Here is a 21,821-nt window from a genome sequence, read left to right as displayed (position 1 = left end):
TCCACTTAGACTATGTAATAAAGAGACATGTTGTGTTTCTTACTAGCTGCAGTTACAAATTCCTGTCTAATGCACAAAGATTTGTAGCTTTCCAGCTCTGTATGATTAAGAATTACTTAAAACATGGTTAAAACTGCAATTAAGCTGCTGGGTGCCAGATTTGTCTCACTCTGCTAGCTTACAGTAACGTACAGTAAATACTTTGTCTTTCTCACTACATTACTTGCCCCTCTTTCCACAAACACACACACACACACACACACACACACACACACTCTTTCCCACAGTTTTTGGACTGTATAATTTGTATTGCGTGAGTAGTTTAAATTACTTTGACTAACTTAATAATAGAAATTTGCAAGAAGAGATTTTGCTTGTTTGGTGCCTGATGAGTCAGAGATTAAATATTTCTTAGCAGTGGTACAAATCAGATTAGATTCCGGTGTAATTATTTTTCTTCTTAGACAAACCAGTCAGTCCTTGTTCGCTTGCATTGGAGAATGCAGATTATTTGCAGCTTTGTCATAGAGTCTCATAAAGCTACTTAAAGTAACTGACATTTAACACATTTAGACACTTTTGTCCAGAACTTCGTACCAGTGAGACAAATAGCATGTTACAAACATATGTGCTGTCAAGGATTCAAGTGCTGCTGGGCTGATCTTGCAGTGTAAGCAGTATTGGAGCTGGAGCTACACAAGAAGTAACAAAGCAATAACCTAATAACTATTCAATGACCAATTTATTTGGTTAACCTCTCTGGTAACATCGCAGCTTGGGGTTGTGGCTCATCCTTCTTTTCTGTGTGTGAATATCTCTACTTGCACATATACATACTTGTGTAGGTATCGTTGCTTCACATGTGCAGACAGGTGTGATCAATGGAGAGATGTGTTACAGCAACGGTCTGGAAAGGTTGGCTTCTTTGCTCCAGAGAGTCAGGGACAGACCCATTGCCCAAATGGGGTGCTTTTCTGCCAGCTAAGCAAGAAATGTGGGTGAAACTAGCTGGCTCTGTCATCCGTGATTCACAGCGCATTGTTGGAAAGAGGAATTTGAATGCGTACAAGGCCCTTTTGTGTAGAACGTATAATTTGAGTGTCACAATCCATGCTGACACCTTTGGGCTCAGCACAGGATCAGAGCTGTCCTATCCAAACAACTTCAGTCGATGACTTTATCTCTGCAGAGACAGCCTCCAACTCTGGTACAAAGGCGAGGCAAACAGTGATTAAAACGAAGTGCAGACTGGCCTTTAGTTTCAGATAAAGTTCTTCCAGTTGGCCTGTGTTAGCCTCCCTTGGCCTTGCTCTGCCTCACCGGGCTTGCTGGAACACCAGATAAGGAGCAGTGTTTTCTCTGTCGGGTGGGCATTAGGCATTTTTACTGGCACACTGTTAAAAATTACAAATGCCCAGCCTCGCGTATCACGGATAAACTACTTTAGACAGTATTGCCGTGGCAGATTGAGTAGCCGTCACCTGGAAATGTTTGCTATTGCCGAATGACCTAACACAAGGGTTGTTTTTGCTCAGGGCAGTGTGTCTCACTGGTAACTGCTGGCTTTTCTGGTTCCTGGGTGTTTTGCTATAGGGATTGCACTAAATGAGAGGTTTTGTTAAAATGTTTTATGCGGATTATGGCATAGTCTTGCCAAAACCACATCCTTTGCCTAAGCAGGACTGCCACTAACGACTATTTTTCTATCAATTAATCTATCGACTATTTTACCGATTAATTTTTCTCCAGAAAATTAAGTCGACCCTTTAATATTATTTTGACAACAAACTATTATTGCAGGGCTTTAGATAATGGAACCCAGCTGTATTATTATTAATATATATTAATAGTAATATATATAGTAATCTGTATGAATTCACTGTATCCTTATGCTTATTAAACCCATGCTACTGTATTGGTGAATCATGGCAGCGATTAAGCACTGAAGCAGCGGTAAAGGAAGGGACAGCTCAGCAACCACAACATCTTTTAAAATAAGGGGTATTGTGGATATACAGGGTAAAAGGATGATGGTGGTGTGGCGCTACTTTTTGCTAGTTTTAGCTAATTTAAGTTTGACACGTTTGGGGCGATGGTGGCGCAGGAGGTAGTGTTATCATTCGGTAACTGGAGGGTTGCAGGTTCGAGCCCCGGTTCCTCCTGACCCCATCAAAGTGTCCTTGAGCAAGACCCTAAACCCCAAATTGCTCCTGGTGAGGAGATTGGCGTCTTGGCAGCCTCTGCCACCGGTGTATGAATGTGTGTGTGGACGGGTGAATGTGAGCCGTGAATTGTAAAGCATGTTCGTAGGAGTAGAAAAGCGCTGTATAAAATGCAATCCATATGTTTTTTTTTTTTTTTTTGTAAAGTTTTTTTCATTTTTATTTCAGTTCATAAATTCTCTTTTATTTAGTGTTCAGTTTTAGTTTATGATAACACTGGTCCCAACTCCCAAAAGACCCAATGCGCATGAACACATATTGGCACCATCAATCCACATAGAATAAACCCAGATTTTAGCCCCATCCACAAGCACTTATTCAATAGATTTATTCAATAGAGGTAGCAGGCATACAACTTAATGGCTTTAATAATGAGTTTATTTAGCGGCTTAAAGAACAAAAGATATTCAGAAGCTCTCTGTATGAATATTCATTTAATAAACATGAATAGACAACATGGTGGTTTGGCCTTTTCTGACGCCTGTGAGTTTTCTGTTCGGGTGCTCATGCATAGCTCTTGTGCTACTATGTTATGCCATCGCACTTTGCACAGTGTAAAACTACCGATTTATTCTGTTAACTATTCCCATAATTAAGTTGTGATATTAAAGGAAAACATTTGTTATATTGAATTGAACGGTTTTAGAAATCATAAAGGTGATTTTATTAAAATAATAATTTTTAAAAAATGCGGCGATTTAAAATTATTGATGTCGACGAATTTTCAGCGTCTACATCAAATACGTAGACTTTTCGCGGCTGCACTGTACAAGAGGCTTTGTGCATGACCGTGCGCACCATTCTTGGACGTGGAAAAGTGAAATATGAACTGGGCTTTAGTCTTCTAGAGGTGATTGAACTGTCCAGGTTCCACCGAGAGCAGAAATAAATGGAACTTAATGAAAACCTTCATTTATAATGAAATGGCTTTTATTGTCTTATTGTTCTGTTTATTTTTCAAATAACGAAAAAAAAAGAGCAGCTTGTATAGGTAGGTAGAAATGAAATATAACGACGAAATAAAGACGTCTATCGTTTCTTTTCGTGTTCTGTCATTTATTTTCTGGTGTCGCAAAATACTCTAACAGCAATATTTTTTCATCATTTGGATGAGGTTGCATGCCTCATGGGACGTGGCACTTGTGTAGACGTTTTTATTGCAATTTATTATTTGTAACCCACAGAAGACAATCCACAAATATGTACCATGATCCACAGATTTTTTAACTATCCACAAATATGTATTTTTAAATTTGTGTTGTGTAAACTGGTATCCACAAAAATACAGAGCGATTTAGAGAAAAATACAGAGAGTAATGTGCACCTTTGTGTATCACTTCCTGTCCATTTGTGGACCTGCGCACACGCAGAAACACACACACACACACGCACAAACACACACTCTTATATTATGATATGAGATTTTTGTTATACTGCACAGCCCAGCTGATAAAAACCAGTTATTTTAACATTGTGGGGGACATTTTTTCAGTCCCCGCAAGGGGAGACTCAATTTAATAAAAATCTGTTACTGCAATCAGAAAACTAAAAATGCCAAAAGACTTGTATTTAGTTTGGTTACTCATAGTTAAGGTTAGGGCTGCATAGGGGCTAAGGTTGTCATTGTTGGGATTACGCTTTTTCCACATATAGATGATTGGACGGTCCCCACAAAGAAATGAAAGCAGACGTGTGTGTGTTTCTGCCCCCCCCCCCCCCCCAAACGAGAACTGCAGTGAAATCCAAAAGAAATACGGCTAAGATTAATTATGCATATCTGACTGAAAAATTGTGCTTTTTTTTCCCCTGGTGTCGTTCAAATTTCTTTGCGGCACTTGTGCCCCCCCACCGCCCTCCACCCCTCCCCCAAGCAACTGTACATAGAAGTACAACTAATGCATGAAATACAATTGGAAGGAAAGAGTCAAATTTGGCACAGGGTGCAATGAATATACAGTGCAGTTGCGCAGTGAATAAGCAGTACAGTAAACACAGCTCTGCTTTCTTCCTTTGTGTCGTACCAGTACTGCTGTACGTCGGTGGGCTGCCCTTCCGTACAGGCAGAGCCGGGCCATGGCCTCACAGCTCCCTCAGGGGTTGCAGTTCAAGTTGCTGAACTTATCTGAAAGACCTGCCTACAGCTGGGCAGCAGCATGATGCTAACTCTGGTCTCTCATTCACTTTTATTGGACGCTGCAGAATCTGTTTGTTTTGGTTAGTTGGAGTCCTTCTTTGCCCACATGCCCCCCCCCCCCCCCCACTGTCCTCTCATAGCTGCTCTTTGGATGGCATCATTGTGACTTCTGTAAGAGTCTTTTGTGTTTAAAATGTCCTTTTGCGTGTAAAATGCACTTGACTTATTCAACCACTTTTAAATCCTCGTTGCATTTGCAAGTGTCGCATTCTACAGTAAAAGGACCTTTGTGTTTTCAGTGTCCTGCAATACTTTGATTATCCTTGACATTATTCAAGTCTGTGCCTTATTAAAAAAGCAATTATTATTAGCCGGAAGGTTAATGGGGAGCGGCTTTGGGGAGCCTTTGTGGAAAAAGGTGGAGAGCTTTGCTTTGCTTTGCTTTGTACCATCCGCTGGTCGCTTTGGGCATGGTGCCGTCTGTCCGCACGTCTGCTTTTCTGCACAGATCAGCTTCTTTTGCTAATGCCGACTTCTTCTGAACTTCTGTCATCCCACAGGTGAAAAGGGCACCTCGACCCATGGCTCCATTGTGGACGGGAAGTTCGAGGGTTTCATCCAGACTCACCGTGGCACGTATTACGTGGAGCCTGCCGATCGCTACCTCGGGGACCAGAACGTTCCCTACCACTCCGTCATCTACCACGAAAATGACATCCGTAAGTCTGTCTCCAGAGAGCAAAAAGCTGAGTGGCTGAAAGTGGCAGTGTAGGTGCCTGTGGTCCTGAGAGGTTATTAAAACATGGGGAGAAACGGACCATTTTGAAAGTGAACGACCTTAGATTTTGTCTTTTCTGAGAATCTACCTGTTCTTCCGTATTCAGTTTTTTTGTTGCTCACTTGTCAGACCTGTATAGTTGAGAGCGTTGGCTGCATCCCTTCGTTTTAGCACGTCTTCATTAGTCGGCGTGAGTCATTCCCTCGACTCCTGTTCCTCGGGTTTATGCGCATCGCCTAGGTGCCTCCACCTTCATGGCGCGTGGGGGGAGGGACTGTGGCGGCAGAAGCCGTGCTCATTGGCTCAGTGGGGAAGCGGCTCAGGAGCAGGGATGGCTGTCTGCCTGCTGTATGGCCACACTTGGGCTGGGTGATGCTCTGTTTGACTCGCAGCTGGTTGCAGAGCGTGAGTGTCCTTCGTGAGCTATGATGTACATGATGTTCTGATCCACCCGCCTGCCTCTCAGCCAATAGCAGTGTGTAGTAATATCTTTATGCCATGATGGTCTGCAATTTACATTCTGCCTGGTTACTCCTTAAGGATGCAGTTTGTCCTTTTAACCACCAGGATCTGAAAGCAAGTCTTCATTTGCCTGAACGGAGAGAAGTGTCCCGTTCGGCGGAGTGAAATAATGGTTAGGGACGTCTCTTTCGGCCCGTCTGTTTGAGCCGCACTTGCTGTGTGTGAGGTGAATTGGGCCTTTATGAAGGCAGCTGAGCTCGCTCGGTTCCCTCCGCCGTGCTGCTGTGGACCCAGGGCCCTTCAGGGGCTGCCTCCTTGTAACCCGTGGGGCCCTTATGGCTTTCTCACTATTCTCCGGCTGACAGTGTGTGATGAATGTGCCCCTAATGTCAGCATCAGTCCTCCTCTTCTGTCCCGTTTTTGCATTGTGAAATGCCCTGCTGGGGGGAATGTGCTCTCCAGCAGCATATAATGGCCACCTCTGCGCTTGCATCGCTGTAATTAGCGCCTGGCTTAGCCCATTACAAACACTAAAAAGCAAGGGATTATTTTAGCCGTCTCACTCTCTCCTGAACTTTTCTAGTTCCTCTGGTTTTTATGCATAAGGGCCTAAATACAAAGCTTTCCATGTACAGACAGTCCCTGGGTTACGGACGTTCGACTTACGGACAGCTCATACCTGCCAACGGGCTGCCATATTGTATTAAAAATTTCAGATAAAAATGATGGTTTGTAAACACGAACGCACACATTCTTTTGTGACTCTCAAAAACATTGAGCGGCTTCAGCGGTCCGTTGGCTCGAGGTGCATGTAGTTTGATTTATTGCTGTATCATTTATTATCACCATTATCATATTTAAGATGTTTTAATGCACATGGAAGTTTTTAAGTATTTTATGGGGATAGAAAGGTAAAATATAGCTATATGCAAAGACAAACATTTGACTAACTGACCCTAAGTAAGAACTGTATGTACCTGATCCGACTTGCCCACAGATTTGATTTAAAGACAGACTTAGGGAATGGATCTCGCTTGTGACCTGGGGACTGCCTGTATGTCGCCTGACTATGTCCATATGCATATGAAGTTCCTCTCTCTCTATTTTTTTTTTAACTGAATTGAATAGTGATACAGGAAATTTGATTGGGTGGGGTATCCATTGAGGTGGTCACTGCAGAGATGCTTGTACAATATTTCCTTCCCCACCTTGAATATTCCCTCAGCCCAGTCGCTGTGCGCCCCATTGCGCCATCTTGTGGTGGACAGAATATTTCCCTTGTCAATGCAGTTATGCAGCTCTTTGACATTAATTCCTCTGTTCTTTAATAAACTGTCTTTGATCAGTGGCCAGAGCAGAACAACAGTGCTGCCTCTGTGCAGAAGAAAACCATCACATTACTAGAAAACCATTTATTTAATTGCATTGAAACGTTACCAACTTGTTTTTTTTTTAAGGTTTTACTATTTCGGTATTAAATTACTGGCTTGTGCCTTAGTGTGCACAGCAGAGATCAGGCGTCAGTCCATCATGAATATTGTGGTGGCTCAAAACAGCCCCCGTTGCTCATAAAATAATTTTTTTGCGAAAGTGTAGATACCTGGAGACTGATTTTTAGGCCCATAGCTCATCGGAGGTCCATGGAAAACAGGATGGAAGGGGTCTGAAGGAGGAGTGAGACAAAGCCAGCAACCATCTATGGCTGGCAGTCGGCGACAGATGCCACTGTTTCACTTTCAGTTGTTCACTCTTTATTCCTCTTTTTGATTCTGACCCTAAACTGCCTACGATTAGCATCTCAATGTGGCTCCTTTGTATCGGGCAAACAAAGAGGGGCTGTGTGCGTATGGTGGTCTGTCTGTGTGTCGCTGGCCTCTCAGGGTCCGCGGCCCGCCCGCTTCACGCAGACTGACTCGCCTCCTTCGGTGTGGACGACGCGTGTTCAGCTTTACGAAAAGCCTGATTGCGGTATTTCGCTTTGGGGAGAGCCACCGCCAAGAAGTGGCGTGCAGGCGTGACGCCGAGTGACAAAGCCTCCTCTTCTGGTTGGACGATGTAACTGCCATCCGATGCGTCTGGGAGCAGCTTTGCGCCTGCTTTGCGCCTGCACACTGGCCTGGTGCTGATTATCGGGCGGGGGGGGGGGGGGGGGGGAGATGCGCTTCCCGGCACCACTGGCCTGCCTCTGTCTAGGAGGGGCTGCTTCCCAGCTGCGTTATCCCTGACTCACTCTACAACCCAGGGTCTATGTGCATATATGCCTTACAACCAACGCCCTTAGTTTCTGATAAGTCAGCCAGCTCCCAATAGAGGGATGGGTTTTGCTTTGGCAGGGAAGAAGAGAATATTTTTTGAACTTTGTACTCTGTGTAAATATAAAGCTGTCTTCCACAAATCTGAAGGGGATGCAGTTTATTTTCTGCATCTAGAGCAAAACAAATCTATATGTGGTTTCTTTGAATGCTGGCATGAAATGCGGGATGTACAGCCCCCTACAGGAGCCCCGGGGTACTAATGTTCTTCTTTGCTGTTTTCCTGGAGCGAATCCTCAGTGTTCAGTGATTAAGTGTGTGCTTGGGTGAAAGCTGTGTCGTGTGATTGACAACAGCGTGACCTTTTGAAGGGGGCTCTGGGTGGCTGCGCTGATTTGTGTAGGTGAGCCGCTAACGGCCAGCGTTGGAGTCGCCTTGCTGTTATAAACGGTGGACTGCTTGGCATGCAGGCCAGCGCTCGTGTGTGTGTGTGTGTGTGTGTGTGTGTGTGTGTGTGTGTGTGTGTGTGTGTGCGCTGAGGCATGAATTGGGGGGCCGCTCTCTCTGAACAAGCAGAATATCAGTAACCAAAGTCTGCCCTTAATAAAGGGCCTTCCAATGGTGGGAGGGGGTCTACTCTTCAAGGTGGTGTTCAGGCTAGCTCCTTAGCTGGACGTGATGGTGTGGGGGTCACCAATGCTGCCTCATTCATTGTTTCTGTTCTCTTCATTGTTCTCTACCAGAGTCTGCCTGGTGCCTGTAGTCTAGAAAATGTCAACTACCATACAGATTTTAAGTGGCAGCCATAATGAGCTGGGGGAACACGACAGAGGCCTGTAAATGTACATTATGCAAATATGTAAACTCAAAAAATGTTGCAGTGTAAATTGCTCAGTGAGTAAACGCCTGTAATGGAGCGTGTTCTCGGTCTCCCCTGCTGCGACTAAAAAACACTAATTAGAGGGCATCTCTGTCTCGGCTGCATTTCCAAGGCTTTGTAAGACAATTAAACCTCCACTTAGATCTTCACCAGATTTCCTGCCTAGGCTTGGCCAGTATCTCGTTTTTCATAGTCATACCTTCTAGACATTTCACGCTGGTATACGGTGTATGACGGTATTTGAAAACCAAAAAACCAGAAATGTAAGTCATGTAGGCTACGGTGAACTCCAGAGTCATAGAGAGCCTGAACGGCCTAATCGATGTGGGAGCCGATCGCTGGGGGAAACTAGGCGACCCCTCGCTGAAGAGCTTCAGATATCACCCTTCCTTTATGGACACCACTCCGCTTCATCGTTGTTGCACAACATGCCAGGTAGCTTCCTTCTGGGAGACGCAATTAGCTGGTTTACTAACAGTAGTATGAAGTTATCTAAAATTAAACTAATGGAATTCTTTTTTTTTTTTTTCCCTAATCTTGTGTTTTTGCTACCACTCTCAATTGGCATTTTTTTTTTACCAGTACATTGACCTCTCGCCTCAATACAGCGTCACCATATCAGTTGAATATAAACAGGAACGTCTAGATTTCTGATTTTATGAAAAATAAACCTTTGGGATTTCAAAATATCATGGTATACCGTCATACCGCCGCACCACTCTAGTCTAGTTCTGCTTCAGTTCAGCTTTGCCAAGCTGGGGTGAATCGGGCCCCTCACCATCTATAAACCCAGAAACAGTTGTTCTTATTATGAAGGATGGAGAGCTTGTGAAGCCATCCAGCTATGAACATGGTGATTGCTGGTGTAGTGAGCTGAAGCCCTGTTTGCTGTTGCTGCATGTGGCCCGTTGAGGTCTTCAGTTTCAAAGCTACTTTGTTGCTTGATGAGGACACCTGGGTAGACCGTGCTCTGTTTCCTAGCCAGCTCTGGTCAAACCTGCTGGTCACGTGTCGCTTGTTTGTGACCCCAACCACTGACCGATGACGTGTAGGTTTATCCGGGGAGAGAGGGTGAACCGGCACATCCTTACAAGCCTGTTTTACAGGCGTCTTCAGCGTCTTCAGCGTCTAGGGTCTTCAAAGGTGGTAATGAGGGTTAATAAACAGACCAGCATATGGTCTGTGGCCGATCGACTTCTGATCAACTCTGAGCTATTAGTTAAGTTCTCCCCAAACGAGCTTGATGGGCCGAATGGCCTCCTCTCATTTGTAAATTCCTTATGTTCTTGTGTTCCTATGAAACGGGTGCTGGAGGCTGTGGACTGGGGATGACGGGTGTAAATGGTGTTTTGCCGGGTGGCCTACAGGTTACCCTTACAAGTACGGGGCTGAAGGAGGCTGTGCGGACCATTCCGTCTTTGAGAGGATGAAGAAGTACCAGCAGTCTGCAGTGGAGGAGCCAGCCAAGGTGAGACTTACCCTGTGTGTGTTTAATACCCTTTCAGCTACCGCATACACATTCATATGCATATACACTGCGTTTATTTTCACAGCTGAGCTGCGATATGTTCACTGTAACAGTCACTAGCACAGCGTTGACACAATAGAATAGCAGCGTCCTCTGAATTCTGAGTGTTCCTTTCCTTTGAGGAAGGACGTTCCTGCACGTTTGTGTACTGATAGTCCTTCTCTTACTGTGTCTGGGACTCTCAGTTGCCCAGCCAGGTTTTAGCTGGTGACCCAGTGTCTTCTGTTTTCCCCGTTCTGAGACCCTCACAACATTTCTTAATTTCTTCCCATCCTGACAAATGGAGGCTCTTTTACTGTACAAGAAATCGAATTGTACATCTGTGTTCTCCCCGCTTCCAGTTAAACTTTCATTATCGCCCCCCTAGGGAACATTTCCAACATCTCCCCCAATTTCCTCTGTAGCTGCTCCTAGGCTCTTTACTCAGGCGCAAAAGAGAGCAGGAAACAAGCTTCTTTTCCCGGCCTGATCCCTCCCGGGTTTATCTGTCAGCCACCACTGGGAGAAGCACAGATAGCAAATGCAAACATGAAACGGGACAGGCAGGAATGTCAGCGCTCTGCCTTCTGCCTCGCAGCGCAATCACGCGGCGCATTGCTACGTTTATATCTTAAGGTGCCACCCTGAAAGGAAGTCTGTAGTTCTACGGTGAATGATGTAAGTAAAGAAGGAGTAAGGAGTCCAGCCAGATAAGGGTAGTCAGGTTTTCTTACTCCTGTGTTTGGATTATAATGCATTTCAATTTGATTAGCAGTGATTTTTGCCGGTATCTTCATTTTATTCTCGGCTGCAGCAGATGGCTTTTTTTTTTTTTAATAACTGGCGGTCGTTGCTGAGAAGTGTCAGAATAAATGAATGTGTGCAATGGGTAAGCAGATTACAGACGAGTGTCTTGGGCCTTTCCAAGCATAATGTCTGGCTGCTGCAGCTGTCTGGTTGAATTAAGCTTAGCACCACGGTGCTCCACAAACGAGAGCTTTCCAGCCGCACGTGGTGCTGCTACTGGCCCAACACAGACGCCGTCTCGAAGCGGCGAGTTCTCAGGATCCACAGGCAATTTAGGCTCTGCGTTGTTCCGCGGCACTGAAGCCCCTTTGGTTAACATCGCTCCCCGCAGGGGGCCCGCCAGAATGAGGAGGATGAGGAGCGCGCTGACGGGCCAGTGATCCTGAGAAGGAAGCGAGCCGCACAGGCGGAGAAGAACACCTGCCAGCTCTTCATCCAGACTGACCACCTCTTCTTCAAGCGCTACGGCACCAGAGAGGCTGTGGTTGCACAGGTACACTTCTACCAGGGCTGCACCATTTGATCAAAATATCACATTGCGATTATTTTGACACATTGCGATTGCAATGTAAACTGCGATATATAAGCCTAACTATTAAATGTACCATTTGGTCTTTAAACTTATATATTTACGCTAAAAGCAAATAATGGTACAAATGATCACATTAAGTAGGTGTCTTCCAATGTATGTTTAATAACTCAAAACTTATTTAAAAAAAAAAAACTTAAATTATTGAATGCTAGGAAACAAAAGGGTCAAATTTCTTTATTGGACTTATTTTACAAGCAGCCTAAAATGTATACATAAATAATGGACTGGTTAAGTTAGCCTTCAAAATAAAGATTTTCCTGTCGACTCAGTTTTGGTCCAAGCAAAAATACTATATACTGATTTTCTATTACAACAAATACAGGTAAATACAGGCGTGACCCTTGCAAACGCATCGCGATTGTTTTTTTGTGATTTTCCAGCCAGATTTTTGAATGTGACATTTTCACTTGTTTGCATTTGTTGTATCGTTCTGAAGGTTGTCTGAGATGTTGCTGTAAGTTAGCTGCGTTTCCATGCAGTGTATGCATTTTCACCTTTCACACATCTGCCGCAGTCCCTCCACCTGAGCAGTGTCACGGCTTATAAATCCAAAGTACTTCCAAATTACAGAAGAGGATCCCTCTCCTCAGCTCTGTTCATATTAGTATTCAGAATGCAGCAGATGAGTCTTTTGTGGTCTGCAAAACACCACTATTTCACAACAAAGGATGCGCTGACGAGTGAGGCCTCTGATTGGAGAGTTTCACATGGTAATCGGTCCAATTCCAGACACTTCAGGCAATGCTCTGTATGAATCTGTGCAGTGACTGGAGGCACAGTGTGAAAATTACCAGTACTAAATCGTATCCCTTCGCAGTTGGGTAAGAGCACGGGACTATATCGCGATTTTGATTTTTATTTGATTAATTGTGCAGCAAGTTTGCACCTCTTCAGGAAATAGCTAGTCTCTAAGTGAAGACATATTATTAATGTATGCACATTTGTGCATATATATGCACATTCGTCTGTGGCTTTAATCTATTTCCATATGCTGCACTTGGCCGACTCAGAGCTTCAATGGCTAATGAATGAGATGTCGAGAAGATCTGTGCTCAGCAGAAGTGGGTCCAGGGATGGAGGCGTTATTTATTAAAACAAGAGAGTCTCTGCATCTGACACTGGGAACGTGTTCACACGGTAGGGAGAGGGCTAAAATATCAGGAATGGATAGGATGGGGCGTGTTTCCAGGCTGTGAGGGACACGCACTGGGGCCGCTCGGAGCCGGGGCCAGGTTGGGAGCCGGAAGCTCCCCGTGCGCAGTGTCCAATGGGCCGTGACGCTGCCTTGGTTTCCTCTGCACCGATAAATCACCCCTTTCATCGTTACGCAGTGGGCAGCACTTTGGAGGAGAGAAATGGCAGGATAATTGGAGTCATTAGCGGGCCGTATATAATTTAGGAGCCGGAGTGGAGCCTTTGCTTGGTTCCCAGGAGCAGGCGGGCTTTCTGCCAGGGCGCGAGGGTCGTGTTTTACAGATGATTTACGGAAACCTGGAAAAAAGTTGACCGCTGCGCCATTCTCACTCAGCAGAAAATATGATTTGCAGGTAGCTAGAGAAAAGGTGCTAATTTAGCTTGTCTGAACTTTTTAAAAAATGTCTTTTTGATAGCGACGTGAAGTTACCTTTTGGTAGTATTTAGTGTCATACTCCATGCCTGTGTGAGTGAAGCACATGCCCTTGTTTTTTGTAAGTCTAATCACTCCTGTTCCAGATCTCGAGCCATGTGAAGGCAGTTGATTCCATATACCAGGGCACGGACTTCATGGGCATTCGCAACATCAGTTTCATGGTTAAGAGGATCCGGGTGAGTGTGTGAGCAGGGCGGTGTGGTCCTTCGTGCTATCGGTGGCTGCAGACCTCTTTGAAAGCGTCTGATTGTATGACCTTGTAGCTGGATGATTCAAACTGGCCCGCTGTGATCCTGGATCCTGCAGGCACTGAAGTCTCTTGCACTTTTTCAGATCAACACCACAGAAGACGCGAAGGACCCAAGCAACCCCTTCCGCTTCCCCAACATTGGGGTGGAGAAGTTCCTTGAGCTGAACTCTGAACAGAACCATGATGACTACTGTCTAGCCTATGTCTTCACGGACCGTGACTTTGACGATGGGGTGCTGGGTCTGGCATGGGTGGGAGCCCCAGCAGGTATCAACATGCATGCGAACCGTACCCTGCGGGACCCTTGTGATCATTATGGGATGCCTGTGTTGCCGCTAGTGTTTCTTGGTGTAAACTGTTGTAAAATGCAAGAAATGTCCTCTTGGCTGCAACCTGTTGCACTTCAGGGATCTTTGGTAGCATTTGGTTACAAACAGGGCTGACTGTCCGAGTCCCTGTCGCCCTTTTCTGCCACCCTAAGTAAGCTGCTTAACCTAAATTGCTCCTGTAAAATATCAGCTGCCAGAACGTGTAATAATCACAAGTTTCTTCGGGTTAGTGTTGGCTAAGCAACTAAATATAAGCACATTATGATCCTGATAGCAGCAGCCTGGCTGATTGGCTTTAACGTCTCGGGTAATCCCGGCAAACTGGCCTCCCGTGGCATTTCCATCTCAGTCGGCTCTTCTGGGCTATTTGACTCTGTGAAATCTCCATCTCCGCTTCTCCAAGCCTCTCTCTGGCTTTCACATTAATGTGCACCTGAAGCTTGATCCCGCAGCAGTTCCTCCTCTTTGGGGTCTGTCTCACTCCGCTGTACAGTCTTAATTTGATTCACATTGTTCTCTGGAGGCTTACAGGTTTGGTGGAAAATGTGTACATTTAGCAGCAAAGGAGCATGAACTGAGAATATAAATGGCAGTGGGTCTTACACAGTTTGATGTATTAAACTTTTGCTGTGTAACAGAGAAGTGCAACACGACTGTATGAAGCCACAGTTCCAGTTTAACATGGGAGCTCAGCCCCTGTATCTGCCTGTACAGATGATCCTTTATGGAGGGCAGTTTTTCTTTTCGATCCCTCTTGTTAAACCAGATCTTCATCAGAGCGATGATGGGCACAAGTTGGTCCCATGCTTACCCAGGGATCAAACAGACTGGCTGTGCTGTACCCCCGTCCCTTAATCCTGGTAGGCGTCGCTGGTGTTGCTGAGGAGTTAGGTTCAGGCCATGCACTCCTGCCGGACTCGGCTCAGGGGCAGAGAGAGAGAGACTCTGCATCTTTGCATGCCGTCTGCCAATCGGTCGAACGAGAGCCTGTTCAGGGAGGGCTATCGCAGCAAGGATCCCTTCTAATATCCACCTGGGTGGACTGACAGCACCAGAGAGCAGGCACCTCCAGCCAAGCCTGGCTAATGGTCCTGATGTTGAATTTGAGAAATCACCCCCCCCAGATGTGTCTGCTGACTTCCAGACAGCATCTCCCACTCGCTGCACGGAGAGGCGTGACATGGCGCGATTTAACATGGTGTCAAAAGGCAGCTGTGTATGTGATTACAAGGAACTGAGGCAGAGTGATGCTTTGCATGGTGATGAGTGAGGCTGGTGAAGGATGAGGTCTGTGTCTGTCTCGCTGTCAGGAAGCCTTATTGTTAATGCTGGAGCAGTGTGGACTCTGAGCCTGGAGCAGACTGTAGGCGCTAATGAAGTCCCCTCTTGACATCATTATCACCATGAACCACAGTGCTGTGTGTATTCTTGATTTCTTCTCATAGTCTCTCAGGAGCCGCTGTGTACCCAGACTGGTCAGTTTTTTTTTGTGGCATCACTGCAGTCGAGTCACATATTAGTTCCCGTCCCTGTGTGTGGCAATTTGAGCGGACCAGTAAAAATAATCCACAGATTAGCACGAAGCAAGTGCTTGCCAGTTTAGCGTTTCATGATTAGGGCAGCCCTTAAAGGGACAGGGTCACATTCGGTATGAGACTGTCCCTGACCCAAGCCCTGACTGTGTGACCATCAACTAGAATGTTCTCTCCTGTTTTAATATGGTTGGCCACAAAACAATGCCAGCACTCTGAGTTCTCATTTCCAAACAAATTGACACCTTTTTCGAAACCATGGCAGCGCAAGAGGTGTCTGCACGGGTTTGTTTTTTCCACAGTAAAACATGGTTAAGCTACTCTGTCCAATGCCAAAGATGCCCCTGGTAGACAGTCTGCAGCGGTTTGGGTTTGGTAAACATTTTGTTTGGTTTGCAAACAACTGCGAGTGACCGTGCTCTGGTGCCTGCAGGCAGCTCAGGTGGCATTTGTGAGAAGAACAAGCCGTATTCCGACGGGAAGAAGAAGTCCCTAAACACCGGCATCATCACTGTTCAGAATTACGCCTCCCACGTCCCACCCAAGGTCTCCCACATCACCTTCGCCCATGAGATTGGCCACAACTTCGGCTCTCCGGTAAGATCCTGGGCCAAAGGCTTCCCTTCACCCTTCAGCATTAATGGGGTCAAGTAATTCACAGGAGGTGCTGCTTTGAGTGCTGTGTTTTCCATTGGCTACCTATGGGCGCGGTCTTAACCGGTGGTTTGGTTCCCTGCGGCCCCCCTCAGCATGACTCCGGTTCGGATTGCACCCCCGGTGAGTCGAAGAACCAGAACATGAAGGAAAGTGGGAACTTCATCATGTATGCCCGAGCCACCTCAGGGGACAGGCCCAACAACAACAAGTTCTCCATCTGCAGTGTGCGCAACATCAGCCAAGTGCTGGAGAAGAAGAGGGGCGTCTGCTTTGTGGGTAGGTACTCATCCCTGAAGCCTGGAGCTGATGTCCATTCAGTACTGTAATCTTGTACGGGAATGTTTGTGCGCTGTGATGGACTGGCATACCATCCATGGCATCCGCCTAGTGCTCTCTGGACTGGATGGATGGACAGTGTGGTAGAAAAGAAGAGTATTGTCATTATTATTATGTGCTGTGGTGTGTGAACATGTTAGTTTGTTTATCTGTCTGCAGAGTCTGGTCAGCCCATCTGTGGGAACGGCCTGGTGGAGTATGGTGAGGAGTGTGACTGTGGCTACAGTGATCAGTGCAAGGACCAGTGTTGCTTTGATGCCAACCAGCCTGATAACCAGAAGTGCAGGTTGAAGCCGAACAAAGACTGCAGGTATGTGGTTCCCCAGCTTCGGTTCGGAGGCTCGTTCCTCCGACCTGCCTGCTTAAAGTAGGACACCCTCTGTATGAATGTCTGTAAGCTGCTGCTCCCTTCCAGCCCCAGCCAAGGGCCCTGCTGTACATCCAGCTGCACCTTCAAGGGAAGCAACGAGAAGTGCCGCGAGGAGTCGGACTGCGCCCACGTGGGCATATGTAGCGGCAAGACCGCGCAGTGCCCTATCTCCGAGCCCAAGCCCAACTTGACTTCCTGCCATAGGGATACACAAGTCTGCTTCAATGGGGTTTGTGATTGCTGGGCTCCATCAGGACCGAGTTTGAAATTTGTCACCGAGATTGATGTCAGGCAGATCCAGGGACAGGCATTTTGTGGCATTTCCATGGATACTTAGACACTAGAGGCCGATCGTGTGTATTTGTGTGGATATCTAGATAGTTGATGATTAGTGTACGACCACGCGGGTCGCGAATTACCCCACACCTGCGTCCTGCGCTCATAATCACACTGCCGCTCCCTTCTGCTCCTCAGGTTTGCTCAGGCTCCATTTGCCAGAAGCACAACTTGGATGTCTGCACGTGCGCCAGCATCGAGGGCAAGAATGACAGCGAGCTGTGCCACGTCTGCTGCATGGAGAAATGTGAGCCAGGCCCGCGTCCTCCTCCACGCTTTGCGTCGGCATGTTGGCGCTGCGACGACCTGACCCTCTCGTTTCCCCACAGCGAACCCCGACACCTGCAGCAGCACCACCTCGACCCGGTGGAAGAAATTCTTCAATAACACTGTCATCACGCTGCAGCCCGGCTCACCCTGCAATGATTTTAAGGGCTACTGCGACGTCTTCATGAAGTGCCGTCTGGTGGATGCCGATGGGCCCCTGGCCAGGCTCAAGAAGGCTCTCCTCAATCCAGAGCTCTACGAGAACATTGCCGAATGGATTGTTGTAAGCGTCCTTGCACTGTAAACCATGTTATCCTGTTTTTTTTTTTTTTTTTGATATTCTGAACATTACATAATTCAGCCTTTTGCAAAAATGTCAAAATCCTTTACAATAACCGCTCGAGTCTGTTTGTGGTTTTGTTGCAGTAGAGGAGAAGCAGGTCTGCCAGTAGAGTCATTCTCCTTTGTGTTCCTGAAGTGCTGGTGCTCTAGCGATTTTCACCTTCAAGGCTTTTGCCGTGTCCGTTTCAGGGACACTGGTGGGCCGTGCTGCTCATGGGCATCGCCCTCATCCTGCTGATGGCCGGCTTCATCAAGATCTGCAGCGTCCACACCCCCAGCAGCAACCCCAAGCTGCCGCCGCCCAAACCCCTCCCAGGTAAGGCAGGCCTCATCCCCAGTCCACTTGTGGATGCAAAGCTGTCCAGTAGGAGACAGGGTATCGGTGGACAGTCTCCATTAATCAGCCCATCTTCAGTCCTAGAGTTTCCGTAAAATCCATAAGACCTGATAGTTACAGTTAAGTGACCCAGATGCTGGCGACCAGAAGGGTCAGAGTCCCCAGCCTGTAGGTTTGGGAGAAGCGTGACGGTCGTAGGGAGCTCGGTGCGGACGCTCCCAGTGCGGACGCTCCCAGTGCGGACGCTCCCAGTGCGGACGCTCCCAGTGCGGACGCTCCCAGTGCGGACGCTCCCTCTGCTAATCCTCCGGTCTCACACAGGCACGCTGAAGAGGAGGAGAGCCCAGAATGCCCAGGCTCAGCCACCGCGCCACCCCCGCCAGCCCCGAGAGGACTACCAGATGGGCCAGATGAGACGCTGAGGCGGTTAGGCCTCCTAGTGCCTTGGTTCGTCTTAGTGCCTACAGCGGGAAAAACGTCACTCCAAAGAATTACCTGTAACAGTCAGATCCAAGCACCCCCCACTTTCTGCAGAGCAAACTGGCAAACAGACCCATTACACAGGAGGGGGGGAAACAGGACTCGCGATGTTGCTCTTTTCTCAGAGTGGCAAATGGCGACGGGAAGAGAGAGGAATTAAAGATTTCTGTTGTGTATTTAATTTTTTCAGCCTTTTTTTAACACAGTGTCAGGGACAAGTCTTAGCTCTTCTCGCTCTCTCTCGCACTCTCTCTCTCTGTCGGTCTCTCTTTTCCCCCCCCTCCTTTCTCATGTGATGCCCCCCCCCCCCCCCCCCCACCATCTCACCCCTTTGGAAACTGAGACTGCAGCTTCCCAGCTTGCATCGGCTGCAGAGGTCCACACATCGCCTGCAGTCAGAGTTCAAGGGACCACGTTGCCAATTTAATCTCCGCGGCTTCAAAGGAGCACAAGTGCAGGCTTCTGTCTGGGCTGCGTCCGCAGCGCGCAGCTGTACAGAGATCGCAATATGGAATTTTACACACTGTATCATATGAGGAGCCTTTTCTGCTTTTTGGAAAAACATTTTATTAAACACTCAGGACTGTAAAGAAAAACATCAAAGAAAAAATGAAGATGACGTCATAGTAGAGAATTCCTGAGGATTTTTACATTTTTTGCAATTGCAAGAGACGAGGGTCTTCAAACAGTTGGTCTTTTTCTTTGTCTCTTGGCTTATTTTAGCAGCTGCTAAGTTGCATAGGGTGCAGAGGGGATTTATAAATGAATGAAGGTGAATTGTTTTAGAGGTCAGAGGTGGGTGTATTATGCAGGGTGACCTGGCTCTGTTTGCGTTTAGCAGAAGCTTACATTCTTTCATTCTGTCGCATTTATGTTTTTTTGCGTTACTTTTCCTAGTTTTCTGTACAATGTGATATCAGCTGGTAACCACTAAATGTAAGAGGGCGTGAAGCTCTAGGGAGGGGAGTCAGGCAGGACGGGCTGGGCGTGGCCGTGCTGGCCTTCGAGGCATGGGCGTGTTGACCACCTCTGCTGATCGTCATTCCACCGAGCCTTTTGACGACACAAGGGACTGAGTAGCCAATCACCAGTGACACCCCCTCAGGGTGGCCGAGGCAACCAATCAGGCGAGTTTTTTTGTAAAGGTCATGCTTACGCCTGCCGCACGCCTGCCGCACGCCTGGCTGTTTCTGCCAGGCTGCTGTATGTGCAGGTCTTTCAGCCGTCTGACAGGGGGGAACAAATTAGTTGAATTAGGGAGACAATTTGTTCAGTTCACTTGATTGTATTAGTGCTCAGGTGCATAAAGACTCACAACTGCTGTGCCAACTCACACTCTCTGCAGGTTAGACGCAGTATTGGAGGAGACCCCGCCCCCCCACAAATGTGGTGTATGTTTAGTTAAAAGGTAGTGTAGTGTTGATTAGTGGGCCCTAAAAGAGCTCCCTGTTGTCCCCCCCCCATCCCCCAGTGTAGACTCTCTGCCTGTTCTGAGCCAGATATCAAGGACATACTGGGTGTGAAGCAGCAATTGCAGAATCCACTTCCTGCTGGGTATCAGTTATGACAGGCCTGCTCTCTGGAGGCTTGGAGGAAACAGATTGCAGAAGTGGCAATGCTTCGCTCCAGTACTTAATCTTACCCCCACTGCCCCCCACCCACTCACCCAGCTCCATCTCAAGGTCCCGCCCAAGAATCTTGGCTTCTCTCTACTGCTGAAAGGAAAGCTGAACTGTGTGAGCACTTGTTTTGGGTCATGGCTGCCAGCAGTTCTGTTTTAATGGTCACTGAGCATTTCCCTCTACTCAGCGCTAACAGGCAGCTCAGAGATTATATGTTTTCTTTTTTTTCTTTATTTTTTAAATAATGCGTTCTATAAAGTCGGTAAACCATTGTAATCCAGAATTCCTATTCCAGCATGTAAGGGAGTTCAACAAAGTGACCCAGTAGGACTGGCTGGGAGCCGTTCCATCGGCCCTTGGGAACCGTGCCACCGACCCTTGTGGCCCTTGGGAGCCGTGCCATCAGCCCTTGGGAGCCGTGCCATCGGCCCTTGGGAGCCGTGCCATCGGCCCTTGCGGCCCTTGGGAGCCATGCCACCGACCCTTGTGGCCCTTGGGAGCCGTGCCGTCGGCCCTTGTGGCCCTTGGGAGCCGTGCCGTCGGCCCTTGTGGCCCTTGGGAGCCGTGCCGTCGGCCCTTGCGGCCCTTGAGAGCCGTGCCGTCAGCCCTTGGGAGCCGTGCCACCGACCCTTGTGGCCCTTGGGAGCCGTGCCGTCGGCCCTTGGGAGCCGTGCCGTCAGCCCTTGTGGCCCTTGGGAGCCGTGCCATCGACCACAGAGAATGCCAGCACGGGCTGGACTAGCTTATTTTAGTTATGTGAAAACAAATGTGACTCATCCTCTTTTTGGGCGCTTGTGGGTGGGGGGGGGTGACTGATAATGAAAGCTACCAGTTTGGTTAATTACTAAAACCAATCAGCTGTGACGCAGTCAGTGTGCACCCCCGTTTATCCTGTGGTAGGGTGTGTCTCACGGGAGAGGGGCTGTGTCGATGCTTGCTTGGGTCATTATTTTTTTAAGCATATTATATATTTAATCAGTTTCAGACCTTGAGAGAACCTTGCACTGAGATGTTTGCTTTGGATGGATGATACAGGCGGAAATATTTGGTGGGGTGGGGTGGGGCTAATTCTGTGGTCTTATTTTACATCCGCTGTGTTTTATACAGTATCCAGAACTTTTTCTTTTGTTCTTTTTTGTTCCCTTAAAATTTTTATTAAAAAATTGCAAAAGATATTGTGCAGACATATGTAATTTTTTGAAGTACTTGAAATGCATTAATAAAAATAGATTTGATCAAGATATTGATTTACTTTCATGTGTATGTGGGCTTGGGAGACATTATTGTGCACAGTCCAGTTAACGTGTGTACTTGAACCTAATTACTCATTTTTTAAAACGTGGTCTGGGCCTGAAAAATGTTTTTTCTTTAGTCACAAGCATAAAATGTTCATTAAAAAGTTCATTTACAGGATATGCATATTTTTAAGTATAAATTCTAAACACATTGATTTTTGTAAGTAGTTTAAGTTTTTCTTAATGCAGCTGATGGTTCCATGGGCTGCGCTGTTCCACACCAGTGGGACTGAGCGTAGCTCAATCAGTTAAGGCTTCTTGCCTGAAAGATCTTTGATTTGAATCCTATATCACAATTGGACCTTGAGCAGTAACCCCCACTGCTCCAGGGGTCCTAGAAGCTGGCTGACCTGCTCTCTGACCCCAAAACCTGCTCTCAATTGCATATGTGTGAACTACTTTCT

The 21,821-nt window shown here is 47.0% G+C and overlaps 1 protein-coding gene across 2 annotated transcripts in view; it reads left to right on the top strand.

The window, feature by feature from the left end:
- The window catches only part of adam10a (ADAM metallopeptidase domain 10a), a 59,646-nt gene extending 38,283 nt beyond the window's left edge, over positions 1 to 21,363 (top strand). The window contains exons 4-16 of one of the 2 annotated variants that reach the window (XM_049031402.1): positions 4,917 to 5,075; positions 10,096 to 10,196; positions 11,386 to 11,535; positions 13,348 to 13,440; positions 13,598 to 13,781; positions 15,809 to 15,972; positions 16,125 to 16,308; positions 16,528 to 16,678; positions 16,784 to 16,967; positions 17,213 to 17,321; positions 17,404 to 17,624; positions 17,873 to 17,999; positions 18,342 to 21,363. In XM_049031402.1, the coding sequence (XP_048887359.1) occupies positions 4,917 to 5,075; positions 10,096 to 10,196; positions 11,386 to 11,535; positions 13,348 to 13,440; positions 13,598 to 13,781; positions 15,809 to 15,972; positions 16,125 to 16,308; positions 16,528 to 16,678; positions 16,784 to 16,967; positions 17,213 to 17,321; positions 17,404 to 17,624; positions 17,873 to 17,999; positions 18,342 to 18,442 (1,928 nt within the window). In that variant the 3' untranslated portion in view covers positions 18,443 to 21,363. Of the gene's footprint in view, positions 1 to 4,916; positions 5,076 to 10,095; positions 10,197 to 11,373; positions 11,536 to 13,347; positions 13,441 to 13,597; positions 13,782 to 15,808; positions 15,973 to 16,124; positions 16,309 to 16,527; positions 16,679 to 16,783; positions 16,968 to 17,212; positions 17,322 to 17,403; positions 17,625 to 17,872; positions 18,000 to 18,341 lie in introns of both variants that reach the window. The other variant, XM_049031401.1, reaches the window with a different exon arrangement.
- The last annotated feature ends 458 nt before the right edge of the window (positions 21,364 to 21,821 follow it).

This window comes from Brienomyrus brachyistius, chromosome 11, assembly GCF_023856365.1.
Source record: "Brienomyrus brachyistius isolate T26 chromosome 11, BBRACH_0.4, whole genome shotgun sequence".
Taxonomy (NCBI): Eukaryota; Metazoa; Chordata; class Actinopteri; order Osteoglossiformes; family Mormyridae; genus Brienomyrus; species Brienomyrus brachyistius.
This window is presented reverse-complemented; position numbering and strand designations above follow the sequence as displayed.